This window comes from Myxocyprinus asiaticus, chromosome 20 (assembly GCF_019703515.2).
Source record: "Myxocyprinus asiaticus isolate MX2 ecotype Aquarium Trade chromosome 20, UBuf_Myxa_2, whole genome shotgun sequence".
In the NCBI taxonomy this organism is placed as follows: Eukaryota; Metazoa; Chordata; class Actinopteri; order Cypriniformes; family Catostomidae; genus Myxocyprinus; species Myxocyprinus asiaticus.
In genome coordinates, this window is record NC_059363.1 from 4,970,456 (window position 1) to 4,992,609 (window position 22,154).

The following is a 22,154-nucleotide window of genomic DNA, read 5'->3' on the forward strand; positions in this document are numbered from 1 at the left end:
TAAAGGGATAATTCACCCAAAAATGAAAATTCTTTTTAGAAGAATATCTCAGTTCTGTTGGTCTGTTTAATGCAAGTGAATGGTGACCAGAATTTGAGTCCGAAAAGCACATAAAGGCAGCATGAAAGTAATCCACATGACTCCAGTGGTTAAATCAATATCTACAGAAGCGATACGATCGGTGAGAGTGAGAAACAGATCAATATTTAAGTCCTTTTTTAATGATGAGTAAATTATGAGATAATTTTTATTTTTAGGTGAACTGTCTTTGTGATCATTAAGGCTGAGTTGTGATTAATGTTTAAAGGGGACCTATTATGCAAAATTCACTTTTACATGGTGTTTGAACATAAATGTGAGTCAGCAGTGTGTGTGTACACGACCACCCTACAATGTTAAAAGTCCACCCACTCCTCTTTCTTATATTTCTATTAATCAAAAACAGTGTCTCAAAATGACTTGTTTTGGTATCCACTCTAAAGTGACATCACTTTAGAGCAGGCCACGCCCATGACTGGTGACGGACTCCACCCTATTATCATAGATCCTCCCCTGAGTGATCGACACACAGTCCGCCATTTCTTTCCGTGCTGGAGCAGCTACAGTGAGAAGAATAATGTCTCAACTTCATAAGTGTCATAAGTGTTCTGTTGTTGGCTGTAAAAGTGAACATAAGAGTCTTCATGTACTCCCGGCATCAGAGCCACTGAAGACGCAGTGGACAAGTTTTGTTTTTGAAGAAAATGTTCCCCAAAACATACCAAAATTCGTGTATGTTTGTGCAAATCATTTTACACCGGACTGCTTTGTGAATGAGGGTCAATGTAAAGCAGGATTTTCTAAATATTTAATTCTCAAGCATGGATCAGTACCAACTGTTCGTGTTCCAGCTTTATATCCTGAAGATGTAAGTATCGCACTTTATATTTTGTGAATGTTTGCAAATCGCATGATGCAAGACAACCCCCTAAAATGTCATGTCTCGTTATAGCGCATAGCTAACGTCATTACAGTATATTTTTGTGCTGCTCATCCATCGTTGCTAAATGGCTGAAAAACACTCCGGTATTTACAGTGTCAGTCATATTGGTTCTGATTTGTTGTTGCTATAGTATCCAAAGCAGGAGCTGTAAAGGCACAGCCCTGTTCCGTAAAGGGGGCGGGAAGCAGCAGCTCATTTGCATTTAAAGAGACACACACGAAAACGGCGTGTTTTTGATTCCTCCCAAAAAGAGGCATTTACAACATGGTATAATAAATGATCCGTGGGGTATTTTGAGCTGAAACTTCACAGACACATTCTGGGGACACCCGAGACTTATATTACATCTTGTAAAAAAGGGGCATAATAGGTCTCCTTTAAATCACAGCTCATTAAAGGCTCATTAAAAAGAACTGTAGGGGGATGTGTGTGTGTGAGTGGGATGGGCAACTGGACGTTAGTAAAACCTCATTGTTGGGTTTAAGTGGGTGTTCTGCCAATTGGCTGACATTAGCTGTGTGCAACTATTGTATGCATGCACAACTAAAATCATGTTAACACAAATATTGTTTATGTCTTGTTGCTATACTTTTGAAAAAGTGAATGTTTTAATGTTCAAAAATACCTGTTCTGCATAGGATTGTATCTATATACCATTGTGTAAGATTATATAGGCCTACCTGACTATCGGAGCATGTTAAAAATTTTTTTATGATTGATCAAATTGAATGTTGATCCAAAATATTGATGTATTGATATATCGGATTACCACAAATAGTATGTGTGCATTAGTGTAAATGCTGATTCTCTTGTCACATCTGTGCACACAGGGTTGCGGGATATGCTCCATATGATCGCTCACCAGTGGCTGGAACTTCAGAGGCAGATTCGCCGTCAGCACAGCTGGATGCTGCGCACGCTGAACGCTCTCAAATCCCAAATCCTGTACAGTGAGAGGGACGAGGAACAGAAAACACAGCATCATCATGACAGCCCTGAGGTACAGTCGCTCACCCAACCATATGCCACACCGTCAACCCTGTTATCGCCCTGTATCCAAAGCTTAAATCTCTCCATCTATCTGCAGCTCTCAGTTCGCCTATGGCCACGCTCTGCTCGATCAGTAAAACATACAAACACGCAGTGGGAAGGATAGCCACGTATTTCCATAAGAAACGGCTTTCAGATAGGCTCTTCAGTAAGGTTTTCCATTCAGGGAGGATGCGATATGCGTGATGTGAATGAGAATGTTCTGTCTAATTTCAAAATCCAGCTTGTCGATTTTGAAAATATGTAGTTTTGCACATCTCTACATCAGTTCAGCACTTATATCTCAAACAACGCACATATTCACTCAACTTGGGGTGATGGTAAAGCATTGAACTCACATGTGAAAGGTGCTGCATCCACTTAAGTTTTGCTAGCTGCTACATTCTTCATTATTTACAACTGTTTTGTCAGACCAGCAGCGCAGCCAGGTAACTCCACCCCTTCCGCTATGTACGGCAAGCTGCGTGCGCTGAGTGCATGAAGTGTCCAACATTTCACACTCCATCTTGACGGTTGAAAAAGTGCATCATCCGAGTAATTAAAGTACACGTCTTTTTGTTGCATTTTCAGTTTTAACATACTACTCGCACTACTTACACTACAAATTGGCATAGAATAGTGCAGAAGTGTGCGGTTTTGGACGCACCTCTAGTGTACTGCCTGAATTTTATTTAATAGTATGTGAAAAAGTAGTACGCTACAGTACCAGTAGTTCAAGCAACCCTAGTCGAACTAGTCGATTTTTAAAATATGTAGTTTTGCACATCCCTAGTGTACTGCTTACTTTTTTATATAGAAGTATGTGGGAAAAAGTAGCATACTACTATTCATCCAAGCAACCCACTAACTAGGCAGTTTTGAAAATATGCAGTGTTGCATGTCCCTAGTGTACTGCTTACTGTTTGTTTGTTTTTTAAAAGAATGTGAAAAGTAGTATACTGCTAGTCATTCAAGCTACTCACAGACTAGTTAAAATATATCGTTTTTCAAATCCCTAGTGTACTTTGTGATATTTTTCAAATATTCGGTGATTAAAGTAGTATGCTACTAGTCGTTCAAGCAATGGCTCCGCAACTTTCCATGTTAAATTCAGCAAGTGTCATCCAGTTTTGGATTGAAATTGTGGTTAAAATTACTTACGGATTTATTGATCACACTGGACACTGGAAGGTCAAGTTACAGTAAGTGTATTGTATTAGAGGAGACAGTATTCCATCATGTATACTCATGCACATTTAAGCAGTGAGGTAGTAGTTCTTTCCATACTGTACACAGTATACATACTACATACTTCTTTCTAAAATAGTAGGTTTGGTTATGCCATTAGAAACAAATGTGATGCGAATGAGAGTTCTCTGTCCATGAATGAGCTGTAACACCATGGCACAAGACATTTGATAGCTCTCACATACACATACACACACACACACACACACACACACACACACAATTATGCTTTGGAGGCAACGCACAAGACTCAATTTATACTTCACACTTAATGTGTAAATACAGACATTGTTATTTCAGAGACCAATTTCTTATTGTTTAATTGTGATTGGGTAATTGCACTCCAATTAGATGGCGTGTTTATGTGCGTTGGGACCCTGAGAGCGCGGCCTGGCAGAAACAGTGAGGCGTGTTTGTGTTTGTGCACAGCGTGTACTTCAGTGGCAGCTTTAGGAACAGCGTGATCTCGCCTGGATTTCCCTCGGGAGCGTGAGTATCACCAGGGCGCAATCTCCACTTCTCCACTGTAATCTCTTCTGCTTCATCTGCAGAAAACCAGAACATCAGGGTCTCTCTCATTCTGTATTACTTTCTTTCTCTCTCTTTCATATCCCTTTTCCTTTCCTCTTTAACTGCTTAAACAGTAATCTATGGCTACTGTATGTTTGGAATTGCATACTAATATACTGCTCAATTACTGCAGTATGTAGTATACTATATATTGTGCACAGTATGATAACTTTCTGTAAATATGCACAACACAACAGGGCACACTAGATGGAACACTGTATCCCACTATGCTATCAGTTGCGGTTTTTAAAATCTCTATAGAGCGCAAAAGTGCCCGCCACTTTTTCAGCCTTCTTGGTTCCAGAGGTATTTTTCTCATTTTTTCCCATAGGGATTTCATAAAATTCTTCATAAAAGAGTTCTAAGCCATGAAACAAACTAGCTTCGAGATGAATCACAACATGAAAAACTTTGATTTAACCCCAAAATTTGGTACAAGACTGTGCACTTAACATCTTTAATGAGAGAATAAACTACAATCCCATGAAGCAATGCAAATGACATGATTAATAATGATGGGAAAGCACAAAACTATTGATTTAAAGTTGTTAAAGATAAGTATAGAAAAAATTTTTTTTCAATTTATTGCAAAATATTCAGATATGTAAATATATAAGTAGTTTGAGAGTGTTGGGAGACTGACTTGAGTCCGTCATTCACAGTGCATCATGGGAGTGGGTGGTTGCTGAAGAGCTCTTTTGGTGCACTTTGATGGTCGCGATTCTCTGATTAGTGGATCTTGCTCTGGAGGATCATGGGTAGTGTAGTTCTTCACCACAAATTCCACTAGTAAAAGCATTTTTTTATGAAGTTGAAATAAAGTTGTTTGATGTGTTCAGAAAAAGCTTATACAATCGATTAACATCCTGAGAGCTCAAGGTAGGTCTATCTTTAATGGTTTATAAGCTATCATTTAAATTCAATTCCCTATGAAAAAATAAATAAATGAATGGGATATTTACTTCGGGAACCAGCCTGTTGCACTCTGTTTTCACTCATTATTTGATACGACTACCAAAAATATATTTATACACAAAATTTGATTATAATTGCAAACTGTTTTTAGTTGATAACTCAATTAAAGATGCAGTGTGAAGTCGTGTAACAAAATAGCATATTATGTTTACTGTTGCAAACTGCGTACTGTTTCACTTCATGTTAGAGCCATAAATGGCCAAAAATCAAATTTTTCTGAATATTAAGTGTTTTTTATTTGTGTGTGTATATTATAATATGCTTATTTTAATTATTTAGACTGTATAATATCATGTATTTAATTTTATATGGTTTAAAATAATGGCCTTTTTATGAATTATTTAAAATTCAAATATTTCCTCTTTTTGGCTCACATGACTTGTCAATATCATCTGTAATACGTATACGTAAATTAACGCAAACTTTTCAAATAGTAATTCGAAGAATGGGGGTCGTTACAGTCTTTTGACCGTAAAATCATTTTTTATTTGAAGCTTGTTCACGTGTAAAAAGTTCTCAAGTTTGATTCTTTTTGTATCCTGACAAATGGAAAGTAAACTATAACACTGCAAGTTTCTGGCTGCAAGCACATTGCATTGAGGAATACAGTATTCCACAAAGTGGAATCTAATTATGTATTGTACGTTTTGTTACTGTAGCTAGTCATATGGGTTTTACATGAATGCAGAAAACTTGCATACTGTGCACACACTGTGTATACTACTTTCTTTCAGAAATAATAGGTATTATGACATTCCGAATATACCAGATCCTTCTTTTTTTCCCCCATTTTGTGGTGCCGACATAAATAATCATGGTGCTTTTAATTGTTTTGTTGCAATTAGAAATCACCACAATCAGTGTGATCAGTCAGCGTTGACAGCTATTAGCCGCTTGGTTACAGCAAATTAACAGAGAGAGGGGTGAGTGATTCATTATCTGAGCGCTGTTAATGATGATCAGATGCATCGCCTAATTAGAGACAGGCCAGAGGATTGTGGGAAGGTCACACAAGGAGCCACAAATCTCTCTTTGTCTGAGTGAGGGCGGGGCAGCTGGACTTAACTGTGCATGGCAGGAGTTTTGAAAATAGGTCTAGGTGGGACCTTGAGGTTTAGGACCATGTATAATGAACGTATCATAGGTACAAATCGATGTGTCTTTGATTTCACCATGGTTACCATGCAGGTACTTTGGATGTGCTGATGTACATTTATATTTCATTTGGCAAGAAAGTTTTATCCAAAGTGACGTACAGTACTGTGCATTCAAGATGTACGTTTTCTTTTAATCATCAAAAACATGAGATGCAGGAACCCTGTTATAAAATGATGTACAATACACTTTTTTAGAGTAGATTAAGATCAGTAATTTAATAGTTCAACGAATAGTTTTGCTGTCTTTCCCTCGAATCTCATTCGCATTTGCATGCATTCAAACTTGGGTTAAAAGCAGAAATGTGCAGCTCCTATTTTTCTTGAAGCACTTAAGTGTTTGTTATTTCAGCTGGAAAGTAATCGAAATTAGTCCTTTTGAGGTGCGACTACTGTTCTAAATGGAGGAATTTGGTAAGATATTAAAAGGATGGTTCACCCAAAAATGAACATTCTCCCATCGTTTACTCACCCTCATGCCATCCCAGGTGTGTATGACTTTCTTTCTTCTGGTGAACACAAACAAAGATTTTTAGAAGAATATCTCAGCTCTGTAGGTCCATACAATGCAAGTGAATGGTGAAATGGCACCATTTTTTAAAATCTAAATCTCCACTTTCACTTTCACTTTTACATCTGAAAGTCACATGTGGTGCCTGTTTAGTTTCACTTTCACATCTGAAAGTGAAAGTGGAGATTTAGAGTAAAAAAAGCCACACCTATTATATCGGTTCTGAAATAGATTTTACCACTCATATGCATTACTTTTATGTTTCCTTTATGTGATTTTTGAGCTATAAAGATCTGATCACCATTCACTTGCATTGTGTGGACCTACAGAGCATAGATATTCTTCTAAAGAAAGAAAGTCATACACGTCTGCGATGGCATGAGGGTGAGTAAATGATAAAAAAGTTTGAATATTTGGGTGAACTATCTCTTTAAGACGTTTAGTTTAAAGTAACTCAGATTACTCTTTAAACCTTTCAAAAAACTTAAAGCTGATATTAACAATAGAATATTTTCCAATTTGTTTGTTTTTCCTTTTACTAACATATAGTATTATATTTTGAGTATGTTAAAGTCTAAAAGTCTTTATCTTTGTGCTAAGTGTGCACTTTCACCTCGCAGGTCAAATACTGAAACAAATCCTGTTTAAAAGCCTGTCTTGGGTCGCCACATGGCCCATAGATTCATCTTAATGGAGGCACAGGGAATTCATATCATTTTGTTCAAACCTGTGTTTGCTAAACAATATTTGGAAACTGCTGTCAAGGCGCTCTTTTCAATGACAAGCCCTCCCGTTTGCTATTAATTCCTAATGCTTCACTACAACAGGTGTCGTTTGCGGTCATTAATTTGCTTTGGTTAAAAAACGGCTCACAAATGAGCAATGCTTGCCGTCAGAGGAGTAATATATTCCACCTCAGCCAGACACTAAGTCTGTCCCCAGAATGCCATTAAGGTGTGTACAGAGCAGGCCGCGTTCTCTCTCGACAGCCATAACGGTTTGTTATTATAGCTGAAACATATGTTCGCACCCACGTCTTGCCGTTGTATTGCGCCGTCTGAATTATTTGCTCGAGACCATAAAGTTTTAACATGGCTGGATGCTGGTCAAATGGCAATCCTGAGGGAAGCCTGTCTAGTTTAGTTATTCGCCTCTAATTAAACCATAGGGGGAAGATCACAGCATCGAAGGTGGGGGTGGGGAGTCATTAACGGCATGAAGCACCAACAATCGACTCGCAATAACATGGTTCTTGGACGTGAAAATTGTCATGCTCAAATCCAACATTCTCTTTGCTAGATGTAGACCTTAGCTCTGTTCCAAAACCAAGTAGCCAGCATTTTAATGTGTCACCAAACATAATTGCATATTAAAAATATATGCAACCTGATTATGTTGCCTCCTAAGATTACAGATTTTTTCCTGATAGATAGATAGATAGATAGATAGATAGATAGATAGATAGATGGATGGATGGATGGATGGATAGATTGAAAAGAAAGAGTGATGATAGATAGATGGAGGGATGGATGGAGAGCCTTCTCAATTTAAACTATGATGCTGCCATGGAAGACAACTGGTATGTAGGCAGCAAGGCAGCTCTCTAGGGTTTGAAACAGAGCCCTTCTCTCATATCTCCTCAACAATATTCCACAGTAAGTCACACATGACATATGTAAATCAGCTAAATGTCACAGTATATCAGAGGAAATGGAGAAAAGGATAAGCAGCAGGCAAACTTCAAATGTCTGACATATGTGCAGGGATTCATAGGTAATTTTTTATATGTATTCATGCTGTCACATTCATGGTGGGAATTCTCTGATCCGGTGTCAGGCTGTGACACAAGTATGTTCTTTTCCTGATCTGAAGGAGATTTTATCCACCTATAGAAAGGGATTCCATCCCATCACCATCTGCCTAAATATTACATCTGCCTTGCTTTCATTTCGAAGTCACCAAAGCACATTTCCATGTCAAATATACTATCACTAAACCCTGCTTTACCCATATAGACACCTGGCATTCAGTTATTTAGATTAGACAAACCCACCCTTTGTCATAAAGAAGTGGACCTTTGAAAGTAAATGAATATATTGGAATTGTTGATCTTACAAAGCATTGTGAAATAAAGCACTGTTTTCCATTAATGTTTTGCACATGGGTGGACAGCCTTCTAGAACATTTTAAGGTCTCTCAAGGGTGTTTTCACACTCCTTTAAAACTCAGACCCTCAGACAAAAAACTGAACAGAGTGCATTCGGCAATAAAAGTGAGCTCAGATATTTGTGGACTTTTTGTGGTCCATCTTAGTTTTGACAGTGCCTCAGTCCACATTCCATGCATTGTTTTGTGGAACGTGATAATTTTATAATATTCACCATTATAATTGTATTTATTCATTTATTTAGGGACTATTCTCAAGAAACATGTCAAGGTCATATTTAACCCCAAACCAATGCCAAAAAAATAAAATAAATATAAATGCATAACGAAAATGAGGCCTAATTTTAAGACCATTACGTTTTTTGTTTTTTGCATTTTGACATTATTTTCAGGGCAATTAAGCACATTTTACCTCCCAATTCTCATTTCCATAATGCATATTTTCACTTACTTAAAATCAGCGAAAATTAAAGGTGCTACCAGGGGAGCTCTTCTATGATATATATATATATATACACTGGTGGCCAAAAGTTTGGAATAATGTACAGATTTTGCTGTTTCAGAAGGAAATTGGAACTTTAATTCACCAAAGTGGCATTCAACTTATCACAAGGTATAGTCAGGACATTATTGATGTAAAAAAACAGCACCATCACTATTTGAAAAAAGTCATTTTTGATCAAATCTAGACAGACCCCATTTCCAGCAGCCATCACTCCAACACCTTATCCTTGAGTAATCATACTAAATGGATAATTTGGTACTAGAAAATCACTTGCCATTATATCAAACACAGCTGAAAGCTATTTGGTTCATTAAATGAAGCTTAACATTGTCTTTGTGTTTGTTTTTGAGTTGCCACAGTATGCAATAGACTGGCATGTCTTAAGATCAATATTTGGTCAAAAATGGCAAAAAAGAAATGGCTTTCTCTAGAAACTCATCAGTCAATCATTGTTTTGAGGAATGAAGGCTATACAATGCTTGAAATTGCCAAAAAACTGAAGATTTCATACAAAGGTGTACACTACAGTCTTCAAAGACAAAGGACAACTGGCTCTAACAAGGACAGAAAGAGATGTGGAAGGCCAGATTGTCAACTAAACAAGAGGATAAGTACATCAGAGTCTCTAGTTTGAGAAATAGACGCCTCACATGTCCTCAGCTGACAGCTTCATTGAATTCTACCTGCTAAACACCAGTTTCATGTACAACAGTAAAGAGAAGACTCAGGGGTGCAGGCCTTATGGGAAGAATTGCAAAGAAAAAGCCACTTTTGAAACAGAAAAACAAAAAGAAAAGGTTCGAGTGGGCAAAGAAACAGACATTGGACAACAGATAATTGGAAAAGAGTGTTATGGATCTTAACCCCATTGAGCTTTTGTGGGATCAGTTAGACTGTAAGGTGTGTGAGAAGTGCCCGACAAGACAGACACATCTATGGCAAGTGCTACAGGAAGTGTGGGGTGAAATGTCACCTGAGTATCTGGACAAACTGACAGCTAGAATGCCAAGGATCTGCAAAACTGTCATTGCTGCACGTGGAGGATTATTTGATGAGAACTCTTTGAAGTAGTTTAAGAATTTCTGAATTTTTTTTTCAAATTGTAATAGTAATTTTTCACGTTATTAATGTCCTGACTATACATTGTGATCAGTTGAATGCCACTTTGGTGAATTAAAGTACCAATTTCTTTCCATAAGAGCAAAATCTGTACATTATTCCAAACATTTGGCCGCCAGTGTATATGTGTGTATGTGTGTGTATACAGCATATATATATATACACACACACACACACCCACTGGTGGCCAAAAGTTTGGAATAATGTACAGATTTTGCTCTTATGGAAATAAACTGTGGCATTCAATTGATCACAATGTGTGTATATATATATAGTATACAGGTATACATTTAATTATATTACATTATAATAGCAGACACATTTGCGTAACTGACATAAAAATAATTTCACAATGCAAAATATCTTAATGGCCCTAAAAATATTCATAATTTATTTGCATTCTGAGGACCAGGACATTATCTTGACAGGTTTCGTGAGAATCGCCCTTATTTATATTTTTGTTTATTGAATAAGAGAAAAACTACTATATAATATTAATATATTTATTTCATAATTCTTTTAATGTACATCTCAGTATGTAATATCAGAAATAGAATCAATTGGAAATTTCCAATGTGTTGTTGCATTAGGCCACACAATATTAGAAACTTATTTGAATATGCAAGCAAAATAAACCTGGTGTGCACAATGTAAATTAAATATACTGTGGACTCCCGAGATTGAACTGAGTTTGGTTTGCTTTAAAAGGATCCATGTTCATTTGGTACATTCACATTTAAAGGAATAGTTCACCCAAAAATGAAAATTCTCTCATCATTTACTAACCCTCATGCCATCCCAGATGTGTCTGATCTTCTGCAGAACACAAATGAAGATTTTTAGAAGAATAATTCAGCTCTGTAGGTCCTTACAATACAAGTGAATGGGTGCCAACATTTTGATGCTCAAAAAAGCACATAAAAGCACCATAAAAGTAATCCATATGACTCCAGTGGTTAAATCAATGTCTTCAAAAGTGATATGATGTGTGGGTGAGAAAAAGATCAATGTTTAAGTCAATTTTTGCTAGAAACTCTTCTCCCTGCCCAGTAGGGGGTGATATGCATGAAGAATGTGAATCACCAAAAATGCAAGAAAAAGTGGAGATTAACTGAGCAGGGAGGAGAATTTATTGTAAAAAAAGGACTTAAATATTAATCTGTTTCTCACCCACACCTATCATATCACTTCTGGAGACATTGATTAAACCACTGGAGTCTTAAGGTTTACTTTTATGCTGACTTACTGTATGTGAGTTTTGGAGCTTCAGAATTTTGGCACCCATTCGCTTGCATTTATGGACCAAGAGAGCTGAGAAAATCCTCTAAAAATCTTCATTTGTCTTCTGCTGAAGAAAGTCATACACATTTGTGATGGCATAAGGGTGAGTAAATTATGAGAAATTTTCATTTTTAGATGAACAGTTCCTTTAAGTCAAATATCTTGCAAACCGCTCTTAAGACTAGTCAAACGAACTGCAAAGTGTGAAAACACTTTGCAGTTCTTAAAGTCACTGCCCCCGATTAGACCATGTCATTTCTCACTAACTATTCTAATCCTATAACCAAGCTTGTAAAAATTGTCCTCAGGTTAACAACCAAGCTATGACACTAACACGTTATTTTTCGGGTCACATTTTCCACACGCATCCCCTTTACCAGTTTATCGGCTTGTTGGGCACCTCCTCGACGGCCCGAGGAATTTGCAATATCTGCGTCCCTCTCGCAGCGACTGGGCAAAGCACAGGCCCTGCCAGCTGTCTGTGGCATATTCCTCTGCTGTCATATGTATGTATAAGGCAGTCAGGACTCTTATCGGTGACTCCTCGGAGACAGCTTGTCTGCCCTAGGGCGGTTATTTCACCCCTTGCTCTGTGCTGAACGCTGTGAAGTTGGGAGGAGGGGGAGAAGGAGGGCCGTACTGTTCGCTGGCATATGTTAAAAGCAGCCTTGCCACACTACACCACCCAGCCATGCATATGGAGCAGGCTAAGGTATATCAAAGTCACCATGCTTAAAAAGGGACCTGGGGTTATTGCTGGTGAAAATGAAATTACAGGAGGTGGCAGCTGAAGTATGGGAAAGAGGGGCCTGACCACCTCTGTGTAGTAAGTGCAGACTTAAAATTTAGAGTTCACTCCAAATTTAACATTAGTTTAGAAATTGAGAATTTAAATTAGAGTTTTAAGGGTTTGATGTATATTTAACCGCAGTGTTACAGAGTTATACGTTTGATATGGTGTAATTTGAGATTTTAGGGTGTAAGGCAGGGTAAAAGTTGGAGTCTGGGAATCTTGTATTTAGTTTTTCGTTTTACTTAGTTCCTGAAATAGTTGCTAGGTGGTTGCTTAGTGGCAAAAAAGCCACTAAATCAAAATAACCCACCTCTGTTATATCCTGGTCCATAGATATGACTTGGGTCCCCCTTCTTCGAGTGTATTGGATTTTTTTCACCCCCAATGATAAATTCAGCCTGATTTCATGAAAATTATGTGACTGTGGCGCACTTTTTGCAAAATGATATTACGTGGTTTCTTACGTATGTCGCAGCAAATCTAAGGTCAAATGTCCACTGTGAGGCGCTAAAAAATAGTTACATTTTCTCCAAGACAGATGAGGTTTTTAAGGTTAATGCTCTATTGAATTTTAAATCAACAAAACTGACCTCCCTCCCCTAAACCTAAGACCTAAACCTAACCGATAGTGTCATAAAAAGCAAACGTGAGATGAAATACGCAATTGCAGATGAAACCTCGTCATTTTGTGCTGTTTCTGTCACTTTTTCTGCTCCCGAGTTGACCCGCGTGCTCTTCAGGACTCGTACCCTGGTCCTTTGCATCACAAGTGCAACACTCTATCAGTTGAGCTACTGTGCAATTTGATCATGTTTGAACAAGCTTGTAAATGTAGTTGGCTTTGTAATGATAACGTTAAAGGGATAGTTCACCCAAAATGAAAATTCTCATTATTTACTCACCCTCATGATATCCCAGATGTGTATGACTTTCTTTCTTCACCATTACACATTTGAAGAAAAATAAAAAAATATCTTCACTCAGTAGGTCCTTAAAATGCAAGTGAATGGAGATTTATCTTTTGAAGCTCAAAATCACAGACAGTCAGCATAATCATCATCCAGACAACTCCAGTTGTTAAATTAATGTCTTTTAAAGTGACACGACCGCTTTTGGTGCAAAAAAGATTGATATTTAAGTACTTTTTAACTCTAAATCATGCTTCCGGTGAGCAGCGGTACACTCATGTGACGTACTGTAATCACATTGGCATTTGAAATACGCGAGAACTGACTTGCGTGTCACAGCCGGAAGAGCAGCGCTGTTTACAAGTGAGAAGGAGGAACGCTGAACAGATCCTTGGTTTTTGTTTAGATCTGTATTGATCTGTTTCTTTACTCACAATGGTGCATTTGTGTGCTTATCCTGGATGTCTTAACCGAGTGGAGAACGCAAGATTACATCTGTATCCATGGCAACGCGAATGCGTCACACGAGAGACCGCTTTACTCTGGATTTATGCTAGAGTGAGAAAAAGTCATTGTTTTGGCACCTCTAGTGTTATTTTCACCAGGAAAGTGCCGCAGTATGTACAACGAGCCAAGAAAAAAATCATTTTGCAAAAATCTATGTTTAGTAAAGTGATTCTATGAGACCAGGTTGGAAAAATTGTGGGGGGAATTCACTAAACAGTTGTGCCACGTTTGCGCGTGGTATTTCAGTGCAAACACCTGCGTCTTATTTACTAACCACCCTCAATCTATTTCAGTTGGCGCAATCAGCACTGAAATTGCCTTGCGTCTAGAGTATTTTAATTAAGCCAATGTAATTTCTTTCCGTGCAAACACGCCACCTGTCTATGTAAATTAGGCTCATTGTAGATTGCGCTTCATTCACAAAAATTGTCTGGCGCAAAATAGATTGCGCTATTACAACCAAATGAAAGTAGGCGGTAAAATGAATTTTATTTAAAAGAAATGTTTGTGAACATTTTCAACCGATCATATCAGCAGTAATTTATCAAATAATCATGAAATGATAGAGAAGAGCGTTATAACCTGGCATATATCCAGATGCGTTGTGTCATCAAGCGCACATTCTGCATGTTTAAGAGATGATCCAGGTGTCTGGATTGAAGTGATGCTGTGCAGTCCCGGCAGGGTGTGTCAAACATGGTGGTCTGCGTCATCCTCCGCTATATAGCGCTCAGAATCAGACCGCAAGAGCAGAATTGCACATGCAAATTGCGTCATTCAAAAAAATGAATCTGCTCTGTACTGGATGTTGAATTGGTTAGAAAGTATTAGCATACCTCTGCTCAACAACCCGCATGCTTTGAGGTATCATTCATGTTTGTTACATGTAGACGTTTAATATTTAGGGTTATAGATTTGAGCAAAAGGATGAACAAAAGGTTGCATTAGCAACCACCACTAATTAATCTATGGCTCTTATAAATATCAAACTATGATTCTCACATTTCTATCTGTGTTTGTAAATCCATTTTAGAATGATGAGCTCATTTAACAGAACTTTTGTTAATTTTGAAAGACTTAATATTCATCCAACCCCTCTGATTTAAAAAAAAAATAAATAAAAAAAATGATTATTAACGTTTGCATGACAAATGAAAAATAATCAAGGACTCAAATAGGTAGTAATTTATTTCAGGTCTCTCTGCTTATATTAGCATGCAAAAGCACTCCAGCTGTAATTCATAAAGTGACTTAAAAATGCCATACCTCTTTAAGTGTTTTTTTTTTCTTTTGCCAGAGGCAGTTTGACAATTGAAATGAATGTTTTATAAAATAAATTAATAGCACCTAGTTTTTGCAGACAGTTTCAAATATTTAATCACACAAATGATATTAATTTATATGCAGGCAAGGTTTAATTCATATGAATTTCTTCTTGCAAATGAGATGTACAAGCAACGTGTTTTGCAACAAATATTCTTAGTACGACTTGAATAAGTGGCTATGTGAAATGTGCACCTCATAACTGTCTGCCTTTGTTTGGCTCACAGTTGTTTTGAATTGGTCTGCATTTGTCTTCTATGTCCAATGTCTTTTTTAGTGTCTTCTTAAAGGGACAGTTCACCCAAAAAGGAAAATTCTGTCATTATTTACTTATTCTCATGAGGGTTGTTTCAAACCCATACGACTGTCTTTCCTCTGTGGAACACAAAAGGAGATGTTTGGCAGAATGTTAGATGTTATGAAAGTGAATGGTGACTGAAAGTGTTCTACAGTAGAAAGTCAGTTGGGTTTGGAACTACATGTAAAGTATGACAGAATTGTGATTTTAGGGTGAATTATGCCTTTAATTCCAGAGTTCAGCTGGAGAACTGGAATATTGTACTTCTGTTTTTATGAAGAATACATGTGGACATGAGGTTTTTCCAATCAGTCTTAGACGTATGAATCCATAAACCCCTGCTAATACTGAAACCCTCCTCTTGTGACTTAATTTGTTTTGTTTTTTTTATCCTGTGTCCTTTGGCTATATATCATGCCTGAGAAAGTCTGGAATATTAACCAGATTGTATTATTTTTTCATTTGTATTCTGAATTGTGCACTTGGCAACCGGATCAAAGATTACCAAACTTCGCAAAAAAAGCAACAAGGATCACGTTAGGCTGCAATTGTTGGAATCAGAGAGCTTTTCTGAAAAAGATAATGCAAAGGAAGAGTGTGTCATTTCCTTAAATGTTTAGTAAATTCTATCAATCTTTGAATTTTCCTTTGAAACACAAAATATCAGTTTACCCAGATAGGTGATATAAAATAAATAGATTTTTATGTTTTCTAAAGAAAATGTGAGTGGTCGCCACCATTATTATAGAGTGTTACATGTATTTGCTAGGGCATTTGTAGTTAGTTGCTAAGGTGTTCTTGATGGTTGCTAGAGTGTTAAGATGCAGTTGCTAAGGTTCTCTGGGTGGTTGCTAAGGCGTTACTAGGTGATAATTCGGATGTTCTGGGTGGTTGTTAGATGGTAGGGGTTTGTTCAAATCACTAACCCTAAGTATAAGCAATAGTTAATTACATCCACAGTATATAATAGTATAATTCTTACATTTATTGTACAGTCTTAGGGGTTTTCACATTTTTTACCGTTTGCTTAAGAATCACAGAAGTTTATATGACTGAAAGTCTTGCTGTGTCTAGAATGAGCATGATTTTGATGTGCAGACATCGACTGTGGAACATGTTGGAAAAATGGACATTAATAATTGCATGGATCTTTATTCTCAACTCTCTCTCTCTCTCTCTCTCTCTCTCTCTCTCTCCCTCTCTCTCTCAGTAGTGAGCACTTAGCCTTCTGTCACTGAGGAATAATTGTCAATGAATATTTAACAAGCCTTCAGTACGAGGGATAGGCATCATAGAGGCATCAACGCTTGCTCTATTATTAATATTGGAAATGCTAGAGACACTGTAGTCAGTGGAGCAGAGTGCATACTGGATTAGCAACTGAAAATGATACAGATGTGAATAAACCAACTCGTCTTCAGTCCTGCAGCTTTGCGAATAGAAGTGCAGATTCAGTTTTCTTATTTTGAACAGGGGTAAATCTTACCATGTAATATTTCACCACAAAATCAAAGGAAAGAAATAAGAAATATTTTGCCTAAAGAAAATGAAGCCGATATTTAAAGCCATTAAGACTTTTAGAATTGTGACATTATTTTCATGACAATTAAATACATTTTATCCCCAAATTCTTAATACTGTAGTACACAAAAAAATCACTCTAATGCAAAAAAAAAATAAAAAAAAAAACAAAACTATTGGACACATTATAAAGAGAATTTGGGGGTAATGTGTTTAATTGTCCTGAAAGTAGTCACAATACAAAAACTCAACTGTTTTCTTTTTCTCTCTCTCTGTTTTACTTTTATGCTGATAAAAAATAAATTGTATTACAGTACTTTTAAATTTATTTATTTTTTTGCATTACAGCAATAATAATTTGGTTGGAAATGTGCGTAATTGTCATGAAACGCCACAGTTCAAGAAATCATAATGATTTTAAATATAAGCTTAATTTTTTAATTAAAACATGATTACTTATTTTTTTTATACAGATTTATATGTAAAAGATATTGCAATAACTGTATTACAGTGATGAGGAAAATGAGAGTTACCACTGAGATTTCATTCTTTTTTTTTTTTTTTTTTTTACAAAATAATAAATAAAAAATAAATAAAAATAAAAATAAATAAAGTAATACTTTATTGTGTTACAGCAAAAAACTACTGTGGACAAAATTTTCATGCTGATCATTATTAGTATTCATAATCATTTAGTAGTATTATTGATAATTTGTGTTACATTATTACACTTATGTTTTATATTATGTTGTCTAATATGCATGCCTAAAACTTAACTTTAAATAAGTAATTTATGCAAGCCTTATATAAGTTGCATATGTAAGTTGCAATGTAATTTTCAGATACATTTGATTGACATTATGAAGTTATTTTAAACAGTGAAGTATGTGTTGTTGTTGTTTTTTGCTATGTATACTTAAATATGCCCTGCAAAGGCATTTTCTTCAGAGAATGACCAAGCAGACGAGAAGACCACCTTGTTTTTTGCTTTCTCTCCTATGTCTGACAAATAAAAGAATTAATAAATGTGTTATTTATTGGCAAATAACTGTCTCTGTGACTTCACAATAGGGAAAAAGACATCAACTACAGTAAAATCAGCATAAATTAAAGCTAAGAATTGGGACATTTTTGCATTACAGTAATGAGAATTTGGATGTAAATGTGCGTAGTTATCAAGAAAGTAATTTCACATTTCTTTATTTTCTTTATGCAAAATATAATTTCTTATTTTTTTACCCATTTGATTTTAGGGTGAAATATGACCTGAACATGTTTTTGTGCGATTCACCCACTGAGATTTGACAAACACTTAAAGCCAATCAAATTTAGCTGATATCCAAATCTCTTCATGTGCTTTTAAAATTTTCACAGATGTATACACTGTCTTGTTTTTGTTTTTCTATGTTCAGTCTTTTTCTTTGTCTCAATCAGTAATGCTTATGGCCAATCTGGTAAACATAAACCTGTCGGCCATGCGATGAAATACGCCGTGGCGGAATTACCTTATCACGACAGCACATTTAAGCATGCCTCTCAGGTGAGACGCCTCTCATCATTCCTTCAGAGTCCTCGATGACTGTCAGAGGAACTTCATGTTACCCGCTCTCTCCCTCCCCTGTCTTGAAGTGATATAAAATTCTAATGTCTACCCTCTGGTTTCCTTTCTCCTGAAATCTGGCCAAAGCGCTGAAGGTATGCGAGCTCGCTGACGTGCATGAGAAGGAAAACAGCGAGATGAGGTGAAGGCAGGAAAACCTGCTCATAAAATATATTCCAGTCCTGGAAAAATAAGAAAGAAGACATAAAATGCATGGGCGCTAGTTTGGTATCTGCATGTATCTTTTATAGCCCTGGCGTACTGCTACAAGCCCTTTGTTCTGTGCGTTTTGGATGCATTGATGAGCTCTAATGATTTCCCCTCAGATTTTACAACAGGCTGTGACATATGCTTGTAAAATGCTGTACTATCAGAATCAGGATTGGTGCTCAGACTAGAATGTGTATGCTCTTAAAAATAAAGGCTCTTCAATCGTTCTTTGCAGCACCTTCAGTGAAGAACTATCTGAGTCACTTATTTGATTCTACAGTATAAATTATATATATATAAATTCTCCAGGTTACATTATATTTTCTTCAGGTCAATTTATTGGTTTTTACATCAAAGGTTTTCTAAAGAACTGTAGAATAAAAAGTTCATGTGGAAGTTAAAAATGTTCTCCAATGGAATCAGACCGGAAGACCAGGCAGTGTTCTGAATTTTTATGGTTTAGTAATTTTGCTTCTCATGTAAACATATTTTGTTTTAAGAATGTGAACATCCTTTTTATATTGGAAAACAAGACAAAGATACTGATTAAGAACAAGATTGTTGCCGTGTAACTCCTGTTTAGATTATTTAAGATTGAAAACATTGCATGTAGCTGGTTTGACTGACAGTGATGAGGTAGCGAACAGGGAAACATATAAATCTCCATCATCATTTGAAAACAGGTGAAGTATGTCACATTCTGACTGAAACAAACTGCTTCCTCTTGAGACATAGTGCAGATCTTATGTGGCCTTGGTTGGAAACAAGCTAGACGAGGACTGACAGGATGACTGAAAAATGTATGTGTGTATAAGTAATTGTGCTTGTAAGTATCAGCCAAACTTTTTCAAAAAGAATTCAAAGCACTGTATAAATTTGACTCCCTCCAAGAAAGTCAACACAAAATGTTGGGCATGGGTCTTAGGGGCCATTAACACAGAACATGTTTTTGCATCCATCTATGCTGTATTTCAATAGTTTTTCTATGGAAACATGCGTTAGATGGACATCTTTGACCATTGCACCGCACCTTGCTGTTTATTTCAGTGTCTCGTGCAAGAGCGACATGTGTTAGGTCAAAAAGAATGTCAACTTTTACAAACATGCATTTTTCGTGACACCTACATATGGTTCTATTTGTTGTGTAGCATCTTGCTTTTTTAGCGCAAGAGCATGCTTCGTCATAACGGGCTGTTAAAAGGGTACATAAACTAAACAGTATTAAGTCAGTACTAACCCTCATGCACTGTTTGGACATTTTTGACCAAAATCAATTTTGTTTCTTCAATAAAACTGGTTTCCTTTATCTGACGGGTACGAGACTTGGTGATTTTTTGCCCATTTGATATCTGAACACACAAAAGTTTCAAAAATGACCGCCATAGAAAATGAATGGGAAACCCCAAAAATCTGAGATTTTTTTTTCATTATTTAGTCTATAAAATCTAAAAAACAGCCACAATGCAGAAAAAACACACACAGACATGAAGGGGTGAGACTACCAAACATCAAGAGTGCAAAACACACACACAAAACTGAACTGGTTAGACTATAAAATGGAACTGTTTTTTTGTTTTTTGTTTTTCATTTGTCAAAAAAAACACACACACACCAAAATGAATAGGTGAGACCATAACACATCTACTATGCTGAACACACACACACACACACACTCACACACACACACACACACACACACACACACACATTCATCTTGTTATAACTAGGGATAAATTAGGTTATTAATTGTTATTCTACTCATTTTAGGTATGCAAAAACTGACAAAAATAACCTCAAACAAATCAAACAGAATGCTAAACTTTGACAAGTAGTCTTTGTTAATGTTTAAATATATATCTAAATGCAGAACTTGTGACAGAATCTAGAAATCATCTTCTCTTCAACCATGGATGAATAAGTTGCTCTCTGCAGCCATGTAGTGTTTATACTTGGAATTTCATCTGGTTTTTATTTATTTATTTATTTTTTGATTTTCTACCCTTTTTGTCCCCAATTTGGAATGCCCAATTCCCAATGCACTCTAAGTCCTCATGGTGGCGTAGTGACTCGCCTCAGTCCGGGTGGCGGAGGGCGAATCTCAGTTGCCTCCGCATCTGGGACCGTCAGTGTGCACATCTTATCATATGGCTTGTTGAGCGCGGAGACATAGAGCTTGTGGAGGCTTCATGCTGTTCTCCGCGGCATCCACGCACAACTCACCACGCGCCCCACAGAGAGCGAACCACATTATAGCAACCATGAGGAGGTTATCCCATGTGACTCTACCCTCCCTAGCAACTGGGCCAATTTGGTTGCTTAGGAAGCCTGGCTGGAGTCACTCAGCATGCCCTGGATTCGAACTTGTGACTCCAGGGGTGGTAGTCAGCGTCTTTACTCACTGAGCTACCCAGGCCCTTCTGGATTTTATTTTAAAAAAATGGACAGCACAGTTTGATTCTTGAGACTTTAAGCTTTCAAACAGTATATCATTTATGAGGACTGGTTCAGTATTTGAGAAAATATTAATAATTTCTTTTTTTAAGTCTTTAAATGTGCTTTTACATAATTTAATTTAGAGTTGTTACATTTCTTTAATAACAATTTTACAAAATTACACGTTTATTGTTTCTGGTCACTTTTGACTGGGAACAACTGGAATGTGATTTATGATGAACAGTGCATAAGGGTTAAGTAATTTCAAAATTGCTTTCAAATGTTTCAGTAACCACTAAAATTAGATTCCAGGCTCATCGCAGTGTGTATTTCACCTGCACCTAATAGAAACTCGCGAACAGAAGTCCTGTTCACTTGAGGAGGTAACCATAGCAGCTGTGGGCTTCTTGAACGATTTCAGATATTATCAGAATCGATACATCAACATAATTTCCATACAGTCATTATTTATCTCTTCATTAGAGATATTCATATTAAAAAAATATCTTTAACAAATGGTGTGTAGACGTTATTGTAATTGCGAGATTCCAACTTCTTCTCTATTAGAGCACACACATTGACGTTGAACATCTTTTTATAGACGCGTCTTTTTAAAGATGCCTTTCCGTCTTTGTGTGATTCCTGGATGCGGTCGTTATCTCTTCGCCTCTGGCGGCCACATGCGCTGCCTCACGTGTCTGGGCAGTGATCACACTGAGGCAGCGTTTGTGGATGGTTCATGTTCTTATTGCGAGGATATGACCATGGCAACGTTGCGGTCGCGGCTTTCCTCCTTCTGAGGGAAAACCACTCTATTGCCCCCCCCCCCCCCCCCCCGTGCTGTGCCTTCTACCCACGGGTGTGAGGCCTGCCCGGCTGGTGCTGGAGGTGATTTGGGGAGTTCAATGGGCGTAGTCTCGCCGGGTAATTCCCCACGGACCTCCCGTTCCCCAGCACGCTGGTTTGCTCCCATCCGGTTCCAAAATGAGACCAGCCCGCCTCATGGCCGGCTTTACGTCTC

The 22,154-nt window shown here is 37.1% G+C and overlaps 1 protein-coding gene across 1 annotated transcript in view; it reads left to right on the forward strand.

Moving 5' to 3' along the window:
- LOC127411506 (A-kinase anchor protein 6-like) overlaps positions 1 to 22,154 on the forward strand; it is a 221,117-nt gene that overhangs the window by 80,279 nt on the left and 118,684 nt on the right. The window contains exon 7 of the mRNA XM_051647145.1: positions 1,813 to 1,982. Within this exon, the coding sequence (XP_051503105.1) occupies positions 1,813 to 1,982 (170 nt within the window). The remainder of the gene's footprint in view (positions 1 to 1,812; positions 1,983 to 22,154) is intronic.